The sequence below is a fragment of the Austrofundulus limnaeus genome, unplaced genomic scaffold (assembly GCF_001266775.1).
Source record: "Austrofundulus limnaeus strain Quisiro unplaced genomic scaffold, Austrofundulus_limnaeus-1.0 Scaffold431, whole genome shotgun sequence".
Taxonomy (NCBI): Eukaryota; Metazoa; Chordata; class Actinopteri; order Cyprinodontiformes; family Rivulidae; genus Austrofundulus; species Austrofundulus limnaeus.
Genome location: NW_013952833.1, coordinates 375,838 through 386,600, shown reverse-complemented (window position 1 = coordinate 386,600; position 10,763 = coordinate 375,838). Strand labels below are relative to the sequence as shown.

The 10,763-nt window shown below is 36.2% G+C and overlaps 1 protein-coding gene across 3 annotated transcripts in view; it reads left to right on the top strand.

Moving 5' to 3' along the window:
• Window positions 1-10,763, top strand: part of LOC106529263 (DEP domain-containing protein 1B) — an 88,373-nt gene that overhangs the window by 7,956 nt on the left and 69,654 nt on the right. For 2 of the 3 annotated variants that reach the window (XM_014024625.1, XM_014024622.1), the window contains exons 4-10: window positions 1,147-1,274; window positions 1,362-1,492; window positions 1,576-1,623; window positions 2,075-2,215; window positions 2,338-2,504; window positions 4,063-4,239; window positions 9,743-9,925. In XM_014024625.1, the coding sequence (XP_013880079.1) occupies window positions 1,147-1,274; window positions 1,362-1,492; window positions 1,576-1,623; window positions 2,075-2,215; window positions 2,338-2,504; window positions 4,063-4,239; window positions 9,743-9,925 (975 nt within the window). Of the gene's footprint in view, window positions 1-1,146; window positions 1,275-1,361; window positions 1,493-1,575; window positions 1,624-2,074; window positions 2,216-2,337; window positions 2,505-4,062; window positions 4,240-6,844; window positions 7,523-9,742; window positions 9,926-10,763 lie in introns of those variants that run through there. The other variant, XM_014024626.1, reaches the window with a different exon arrangement.

The window sequence follows — 10,763 nt, the reverse complement described above, 5'->3', positions numbered from 1 at the left end:
ACTCAAAAGCCTGAATTTTGCCTGAAACTCTCAGACTGAAGAAGTCTCTTGGAAGAGAGACGAAACGTTTCATTAAAGAAGAACCCGTCCAGAGGACCTATACAATTTTTTTTCCTTTTGATTTTTTACCTGGATTACTGAGATGCATCAGGACATTTTAAACTATTGTTGCCTGTTGTTGCTAGCTCTTGGAGAAATAAATGATATTTTGTGTCAGACTAACAAGCTAATGGATAGTCTGAGTGGGGATTAAATTAGATTGCTCCTGCTTAAAATAAACTCTAATCTAAAAAAAAAAACCATGTAAACACTTATTTACATAGAATTTTCTAGATGTTTGCTGGAGTAAACTTAGGCAGCAGCAGAGAGCTGTAGCATTTCAAGTGCAGCTTAGGGCTTGTCTAACAAACATATAAACACCTTCCTAAAATAATGGCCTAAGCATTGTTTTTTTTTTTCTTACTTTTAGAAACTTTTCAGGAAACAAAAAACTTAAAATGTACCATATAAAATGTTATGTGATTCCTGACTAACTTGGGGAAAAAAAGATTTAGGCCATTATTTTAGGAAGGTGTCGATATTAAAATACTTCTACCAGAATAACTATTTAGTTCAAAACTGTAAGTGGTGTAAACGTTTTAAGAAATAGAATTTGCCTAACTGATGTAATTTGCCTTAGAGTTTTTTTAAGGCAACATTGATCCTGTTAGGTCTTGACTGTGATCAGACTAACCATAATATTAGGTTGTTTATCCAGTCAGTATTATTCTCTATTTTCTGTTTTTATTCTATTGTTTTTACCACTTTAAAAGATTTGCACTATCCCTTTAAGTTCTGCTGCTTCAACAACTTTAATATTTTGTGTGACGCTAAATGCCAATAAGGAGAAATGGTGCAGGCAATATTTTCAGTGTGAAATTTTCCTTTACAAGAACCAGACAGTTGACAATGTTCATATAGGATTTTATTAACACTAAACATGTTTTATAAAGGTAAGAAACAGGATATTGCATAAAAATATTTCAGAACGTTTATATTTACACTACAAGACTGTTTCTTTGAGTCACCAACTTATTAAGGATCTACCCACTTTTGTTAACTTTTATTTTACTGGTAAAATTTTACTCTTTTTTTTGTCCCTCTCAGACTTCAGATCTGTGGAATAAACGACACAGCGTTGCAATTGGAGATGTGCATGAGTGCAAGCTCATACGCAGAAAAGAAATCACTTCAAAACAAGTGGACCACATCTGGAAATCAATGACCATTGCACAGTATGCTTTTGTCTAACTCGACCCATAAAACACTTTGAATATTGGAATATTTGTTTTTTTTATTGATGCTAACATTGTTGTCTTTAGTTTACAGAGAGTTTTGGGCTTAAAGACACTGGATGGGATTTTGGACCCAGTGTATGTGAATGGGAAGCACATTGTCCACAACATTTTCAGTGTTAATAAAGCAGGCATAGTTGTGTTGGAGAACAAAGCTGGTATGTCTTAACAATTTCCCATTTAGTTTTTTCCTCTCTTGGGGAAAAAAAACTAACATTTTCTATTTATTTTACATCTACAGAGGACATGCCTTATTGGGTGGTGTCAGCAATGAAATGTCTTGCAAACTGTAAGTATGCATAATATACTGACTCAAAGCTTTGTCAAAGACTGGTTCAGGGACTAGGACTGTTGTAGTGTTTAATAGATAGAAGCAAAACTTCTAACTTAGTAAGGTTTAGATTTTGTGAAATGTTCTGGTTTTAGTTGAAGTTCTGTTTAACTCATCTTTATAAATGACAAGTACATTTATAGTCAGGACCAGTGGTCTGTGGAGTCTGCATGTTCTTCTCATTGTTCTGTGGGTTTTCTCTGGATACTTTGGTTTCCTCCCACAATTGAAAAACATGCACGTGAAATTGCCTTCAGGCCTAGGCAATGGGAAAGATTAATAAATCAGTAATTTTGCATGTTTAATTTGATGGTACATACAACATTATTTATTTATAAAGTGAGTTATCTATATAGTGTATGTTTGTATGTTTATACAGTTTTGTCTTTCTTTTTGACCTTTTCCCCAGGGCCTAATGCCAATGACATAAAACAGCCCCTGTACCCAGGTTTTGAAAGAGATATTCTGAGAACAGTAGCAGATTATTACCAGAGACTCAAAGAGCCCTTGCTGACGTTCCGTCTTTATGAGGTCTTTGTCAACATTCTCAGTGAGTGCTTCACATTGGGGACCCACCACAATATTTGGACTCTGTAACAGGAAAACATTTGTTCATGACCATGTTGTCTTCCCTTGCCCTCAGAGAGCTGTATTCTTTTCTTGTAATTACAGGCCTGTTGCAGGAGCAGGATGTAGCCACTGAGGCTCTTCAAGTCAGCTGCCTCCTGCTGCCGCCGCCCAACCGAAGACGGCTCCAGCTTTTGCTGCGACTCATGGCCCGCGTCTGCCAGAATCCCCAGCTGCCTCCACTTAATGACACTATTGCAACTCGCACACTGGTACCTACAGTTTATTCACAGCATAAAGTGGTACCAATTTTGTTTCTACTGGGTTCAAGTGTATGAAATAGCTCACAAGTCAAACTAATCTCAAAGCTTTTGAAAATGTCACAACTGTGTCAAACACAACAGCAGATAAAAAGAAATAACAAACAGATGCATTTGGGAGGCAGAGTGTGTTCTTGCAAAGCAAAATAATTTTAAGAATCATTGGTTTCTTTTTGTTTTGTTTTAGCAATTGTTAGGAGCAAATATCAAAATTGAAACTATAAATTTAATTAACTGCACAGCTCTTGTCATGACTTAGAAGGTTATTGATAGCTATTTGACAGAGCATCACTTTATAATTGCCCAGTTTATTTTTCTGCCAACTGACAGTAGCAGCTCATTCATGCTTTTGTGGTTTGTCAACTTGAATGTGATATATGAGCAAGTCCTACAGGATGCTTAGTTCTTTGTTATATTATATGAATATGCTGTTTGTATATATAAAAGTTTGCCTTTAAAAAAACAGTGACAGGTTCTGCACATACTTGAGGAATTCGACACTGATGAGAATTCTAAGGTTTTGTTTGTTTGTTTGTTTGTTTGTTTGTTTTCTTTTTCCGTGGACAACCTCTTTGTTTCTCTGTGTTAGACGTTTCGTGCTAATTATTATTTTTTATTTTGTTTTGGTGCCGTCATTCGTTTTTCTTAGTTTTTAGCCAATCTCAGCACATTTGGTAACTTGTAGATAAAGTAAAAGATTATTAAAATGTATTCACAGAGAGGTAAATTTCCCTGTCACTGCAAACTTTTCTGCGGTAACAATTCCAGACTTTTGCTACAAAGTACTATGACACACCAGAAAACTCTCTTTCTGAAGCTCTCACTTCAGCAGGAGACTCAACTAAAATCTTTCAAAATTTAAAGTAAGCTAAAACTTTGGGAGATAATTACCATGAAGCAGCTATGAAATCAGAAAGAATCTTTCAGAAAAATAACCCTTATATTTTGTGCCTCTGCATCATAATTATATTTTGGTTTCTCTTCTAGGGCAATTGTGGCCCAATCCAAACTGAATATTAATATTTAAGCATAAAAAAATCATCTTTGGTCGTTAGAACATAATATGCGTTCAATTACTTGGCTATTTCCAAATCTCATTCAATAATGCAACAATGTGATTCTAGTCTACAGTTAAAAGGCTGTTGCCCAAAGGCTTTATAATATCATGAGACACTGCAAGATTTCTTAAATTTAATGGGGAAGGCAATTTAGAATGAACACAACAACAAATATCTGAACTTGTGTCCATTTTACAGCGTAAGGAAGAAATCTAATCTGATAATTAGAAAACCTGACCCTTTCGAGATTTCATCTTGGTATGCAACCACGGTAATACTACCAGAATCAAACCAATCTCAATTAAAACACAGCATGTATACAAAATGTCATTTGCTTCACAAAATGAGTAATGCATTTTCCACATTTTTACTGTACTGTTCATAATAAATGCAGTTTATCTGCATTGTTAAAGTTAATTCTGTATTCATCTCTCATTGTGTTCTCTGTCCAGATGGTACAGATGTTTTCTCCCTGTGTTCTGGGTTCTGCTGATGACATGGACTTGGACGAGTTATTTGCTACCAAACTGGTGACATTCATGATGGAGCACCACAACGTCATCTTTCAAGTGAACAACAAACTGCGCTGCCAGGTTGAGGAGCATCTGTCACACCTTAAAAGAGCTCAGGTCAGTCCACTACAACACAAAAATGAACCGTTGGCATGAAAGTCTACATTTTAAACCTTAATCAAAAATCAATACAGGGCTTTAGAGAATCAATACATTGTCTGAAAATGAAATATTGTGATATTTCATTGTATCAATATTTTCTTACACTCTTGTTTTCTTACACTATTAAATCTTTTTGTGTGAGGGACGGGTAAAGAATTTTGGGACTGAAGAAATCTTTTGGTCATTTACTTACTGATTCTAAAAGCACAACACCATTTTATAGTTTTCCTAGGTAATTACTAGTTTCTATAAAATATTGTGTGATTATTGTTATGTCTTGATTAAAATAGTTTTAGTTACATGCCTGGAGCACCATGACAACACATAGATACCGTTGATTTAAACATAAGGAAAGTTTATTCTGTTTGAGTATCTTTGGTCTCAGCCGTACAGTATGTATGTGGTGGGTGGGCCAGATGCTGAAGCATGATAAAATGATTTCAGCCTGAACGCTGCTGATGCTCAGGCTTGAAGCATTAAATCACCGTTCTGAACCAGCGCTGGAGTGGTTGTATGGTCTATTCTCTTCACATTTTAATCAAGTCACGTTCATGTGGTTTATGCCTGGTTAAGACACGATTTCAGTAAAAGAACACTCCTTTTCTTACAGTTTAGTGGCATGTTGCTAATGTTAGCTAGCTAGCTTTGCTAATATCACCTACACATAGCTTACCTTTATTTGTCTTTCATTCATAAGTGATGATAAAAGCTTGACATCTCCACTGTCTCTGAAAGCGAAGCACTGCAGAATTTATAAGCTGTTGTACTCTTTCTCCTGAATGTTGTTTTACAGATATCTTCTTTATGATGTAGTATGTAGACAAATTCTATTACTGAAGATTTTGCAGACATCTTTTCCCGCTCCCAGAGAAACACTGCTTATTTTCTTGGAGTGCTGCATGCAAGTGAAAGAGGGTGGGGAGGACAAAATTTACAAAAATACATAATTGTCAATGAGTTACATTTGGATTTGAATCTGTATGTTTTACTTTCAGTGAAAGATTAACAAATAAATTGAACAATATTCTGGCAATTAAGTGATATTTCCACAGTTGTAGTCTTGACTGGTCTTGACATTTAATCCATCCTTAATGTCCGAGACCAAGCCAAGACCAAGTACGAATGCGGTCGAGTCCGAGACAAGATCAAGACCACAAAAAAGTGGTCTTAAGACTGATCTTGAGTATTACAACACTAATTCTTGCCTTGAAATGCTACTTCTTAATGTTTAACAAGTGGATTAATTAATAGACATTTTATTTAAACTTAGGAAAGTTTTGTTGCAGCAGCTAACATAGAATAAGACTTATATTTTCACATCATAACAGTCTGAACTAATATAAAATTACATTGAAAAACATTCATTTTTTTACATAGAGATGAGCTGTTAAATACTGAGATGGAAATTGTTTGAATGAGCTCCTGAAGTGTTCTAACAACACTTTGACACTTGTTGGAGAAAGAGTTCCTCTGTCTCTCTCTCTGTAGTGTGTCATGGAAAGGGTGGGATGAGTTTTCCATGAATAAGAAAAAGCGTAGATGATGGCACCTGCCATCATAAAGTCAATAATTCATCCATTTTTTTTAACCTGCTTCTAAATTAAATTGAATTCGGTTTGTTTATATAGTGCCAATTCACAGCAAAAGCCATTTGAGGGCACTGTTCAAAAACACTTGCATAGATTATAAAACACTTATTTTCACTGTCGCCATCTCCCATCCTGAGCAGCACATTGGTGACAGTGGAAAGGAACAACTCCTTTTTAACAGGAAGAAACATCTAGCATGTTGGAGCACAACACCATCTAATAGACTGATGAAAAATCTGCAACATCTAAATGAGTTGTAAACAACACCAGAGTTGAGCTGCCAGTTCAGCTTAGTGTTAACACACTCAAGTATTTGTAGCTCTCCACAACCTCTACTTCATCACCCAGAACGTTGATGGTTTTGGTAGGAGACATTAAGATGAGGTAGGTCTTCAAGACCCAGGACCTAATCCAATCTGTACTCCCACAAAACTTTAGCTCTGATCTGTATGGAGAGTTTCTTGGTCTTTATTCTGTCTCTTGCTTGCAGGAAACTCATACTACTAAGACTTTTCCATCTGCTTTATATGTACAGTATTGCAGGAAACAGCTGTAAGTTGTTCAGCTTCTGTAGGGAATAGTGGAATTATACCTCTGAGAGGCTTGTGCAAATGTGGAGGAACACTGTCTTGGGCACAATGCTCTGAGTAAAATACATTGAGGTTCTTTTGTTTTGTAATATTTCAACTACATAATGTTGTACTTTTCTGATAATTTTTTTATCAACTTTAATAAATTATAGGGGTTGCTTCTAAGACTATTGTGTAAATCTGTTTCACTCCATAGATTTTTTTTCTTGTGGGTGTGAATTTGTGTTGAGTTTTTGATAACTTGAATAGGAAATGACAGGATAATTGCATTGATGTTTGTGTTTAAAATTGACATGTAAAAAGATTTAATTTTTTAGTCTTCTTGTACCATGGGCTTGAATACTCTACTGTATTATCTTATCTTAATATTTCCATCTCCAGCCGCTTATCTGTGGTCTGGTCACAGAGGCAACTGGTCCAGGAGAGAAACTCAGACATTCCTCTCACCAGTGACACTTTTCAGCTCTTCCTGGGGGACCCCAAGGCGTTCCCAGGCCAGAGAAGACACATAAATCCTCCAGCAAATTCTTGGTCTTCCCCAGGGCTTCCTACCAGTGGGACGTGCCTCGAACACCTCTAAAGAGAGGTGTCCACAAGGGATCCTCATCAGATGTCCGAACCACCTCAACCGACTCCTTTCCATGTGGAGGAGCAGCGACTCTACTCCGAGCTCACCCTGAATGATGGAACTCCTCACTCTATCACTGAGACAGAGCCTGACCACCCTATGAAGGAAGCTCATTTCGGCCACTTGTTTCTGGTATCTGGTTCTTTCAGTCAAGATCCACACCTGGTTGGAACGTAGACAGACCAGTAAATGAAGAGCTTTGCCTTTCGACTGAGTTCTTTCTTCACTGCGACCAATTGAAGCAACGCCTCATTACTGAGGATAAGACCCCAATCCCTCGATCCATCTCCCGCTCCATCCTACCATCACTCATGAACAAGACATCCAGATACCTAAACTCCCCCACTTGAGGCAGAGACTCCCCCTGACCTGGAGGGGACATTTTACCCTTGACTTAACATGTTTTTTTTTATTAAAATGTTTTAATGTTGTTTTTGTAAGAATTTGTTATTTTAAACCCATTTGAACCTACTGGTTGTTGCACTGAAGCAGTAGAAATTTCTCCAACCGAAACAAAAGTGATGGCAAAACCAAACAGTTTTTCAATCAATTTGTAGATGGTACAGTCTCTTAAAAACCAAAAAAAGATTGGCTTTGATCTTCTCCAAATTTTAATCTTAGGCCTTTTGACTGAAGAACATTGGACTAAATGGGATGGACTTGTATTTATTTAAAGCAAACTGAAACACAGACCAAATGCCATCAGATTAAAACACACACAGATTGTTACCTGTTCCAGCTTTACCTTTTTAATTGCAAACAGAAACTGCTCCAGTTCATATTTGCAAAGCAGATCAAATTATATGCTGCCTCAAATACGTCTGTCAAGTTCAGCAGGTGTGAGTTATTCCCTTGTTTTCGGAAGTATTACATCCCTGTGGTGCTGCTCAATGTATTTTAAATCCTTTCATGTGAGAAAGAAATGCATATCACCCACCAGCTTTCAGAATATAGGACTAAGATAGTTTTAGATTAAAAAAATGATGCTGGAAACAGTTTGGGCCAACCTGCAAAACAGCATTATGTGCAATCTCATGCAATATTGCAAGTTTTTGCAATATCACATAGCATTGCACATAGTGCTATAATTTTGCCTGCAAAAGATTTGCAAATGATGTCTGTGCTTATTGTTGTCTGATATATATCAGTGCAATTTGGAAAACTAAATTTAAAAATGGAACTTGTCAATGTTTGGAAATAATAAATTTATCATTAGGCCCCCTCAACTAAAATGTCACATAACAAACTGCATACTGCTGTACACAAATATTTAAGTGATGGAGATAAAGTTGAGAAGCAGAATTAACGTGCATATATACAGTATGTCTATACAAAGTGTAACTACCTCTACAAAAACCAGAGGCAGGAGCATTCAGGTATGTGTTAACGTCAAAGAGAAAAGAAATCTAGCAGGGTATTGAAGGAGCAGTTCTTGCTGCCTCTCAATATGGGAAGGGTTATATGGTCATTTCCAAGTAATTCAAAATCCATCGTCCTGAAGAGGAAAAAAATATTTTACTGGTGGGAAATTTTCAAGACGGTTGTCTTTCAAAAGGCGAATGTCCTATTAAGTTGAGGTTGAACCTTACAAACTTATAGAAATTGCACAAAACTCCAGAGCTTCATGTCAGAATCTACAGGCCTCAGGCCTGGTTTATAGTCTGAGATGTAAAACTGCTTAGACCCCATCATTGCTCCCAGTCAGAACTAGTTCTTACATGGTATGCTCTAAATATTATGTGATTAGTTAGAACTTTGTGATTATGAAAGTGTGCTGAGTCAGCTTGTTCTAATGATGATGACCGGGAGGAAGTGTGCCTCAGCCGAACAGCACACACTCGCACCATCTCTTGGAAATGGAAGCAGTCTTTTTGAGACAAATTTACAAAATAGCATGTCTCTTCAGTTAATTGTAATTGTAACCTGGACATTATGAAAGAAAAATATAACTTGTCTTTCTTCTAAATTCCGTTGTCTTTACTGAGACTTAGTTCCAATATGACTTGGTGGTCAAGTCCCCTGAATGGCCTGGTGCCATTTCACTTTGTGGAGTGAGCTTGTGGCATTTCCTATTAGCAGTTTAAAAAAATTATATTGTTTCTAGTATTTGCAGATTTTTTCTCTCTTGCATTTATTAGTTTGTTTTATATTTTTGCTCTTATTTATTTTTTATTTTGCAGCATTTTATGTTGCATTTGTATTTATGTGTTTGTGTGCTTTGGGCATTCATGCTTTTGCTGTGCATTTGCACCTCTCAGAGACCATTGTAACATCCCATATAAAATTTTAATTTCTTTTGTTTTCATTTGAAAACTCCATCACTGTATTCAGCTCAGAATATTTGACATGACATTAGTTTTAAACATTTCTTTTTTAGTTAATAAAGTTTAGATTGTCAGTATTTTTTGTGAGAACATTAAAGACCAGGTTGGAGGTTTTTCAAAGCTGCCTTAAATGCTCAAGTAAATTATTCCTGAGGATGTTGTTTTGATTTTGTAAAACACTTTCTATATATCATAACACAATTTCCCAGTCATAAGTTTTAATGGGTTATTTTTTATGTTACAAGTACCTGAAAAAGTTGTCTTAAGAAAAAACTTGGTTTTTAAACTGAGGAACTTTCATGGAACCTGTCTTCTGTCTCTTATCAGATCAAATATGCTGGTTCAGATACAGACTTCAGTGCATCCCCGGCTTTTTGTAAACAGATCCGGAGAGTCGATTGTGAGGAGCAGAAGATAATTGGTACACAAACCCCCCTGCAGCAACTGCTGGAAGGCCTGATAGCAGACAAAGAACTCCCTGTTAAGGACAAGAGGAAAAGATTGAAACAGGTATTTATATAGATGCTACAGTAAAAGTAAAATTATTATGACAACTACCACATAGTCATTGCCACATTAGGCTCTTTCACGAGACAGTCCAGACCAGGACTTACTGCATTAATATGTAATGCAAAAAAGAATTAACTCCATAAATCATTCATATAGTTGGTAGTTTGTATTATACATGAGTATATTTTGAGAAGATTTTTTTTCCTATTGTATTAGCAGAGTAATTTTTAATATTTTCTAATATATTTATAATATTAGCTTAATTCACAAGAAGATTCAGCCTGGGACTGAGACACGAGTGTTAAAGTGAAAGCCTGTATTATCCGACACTGAGGTGGAAAGGGGGTCGAAGAGAACTTACAGCTGATGTTCATCTGTGCCGCTGACCGAGATAATAACAGACCTGGGCAGACTGACATAATATGAAAAAATAAATAAATAAATAAAACACCACCGACATGGTGGGAACCATGTTATTCAAGCCTTGAAGTGTGCACCATTCAACGAAGAAAAGAACAGCAAGCTACTGACTGGCTTCAGAACCTCACCTGATCGGGTAGTAATTTCGGCCTATGTTACTGTTTTTCAWCAGTGGACAAAAGACATTAGTGCTAAAGGCACAGATATAACAGACTCTGTTTTAACCAGTCGGAAGCAACATTTAAGACTTCTGTTTAATATTATTTTAGTCATTGGAAATATTGAACTTAATCCAGGTCCAGATAAAAATGTTTTTATGTCCACTTTTTTATRTTTTATAGGATTTTATACATATGTTTTTAATAATTATCTTGACCTGGGTTTGTGCACAGGTGTATCTTATATAAATCCAACTCAA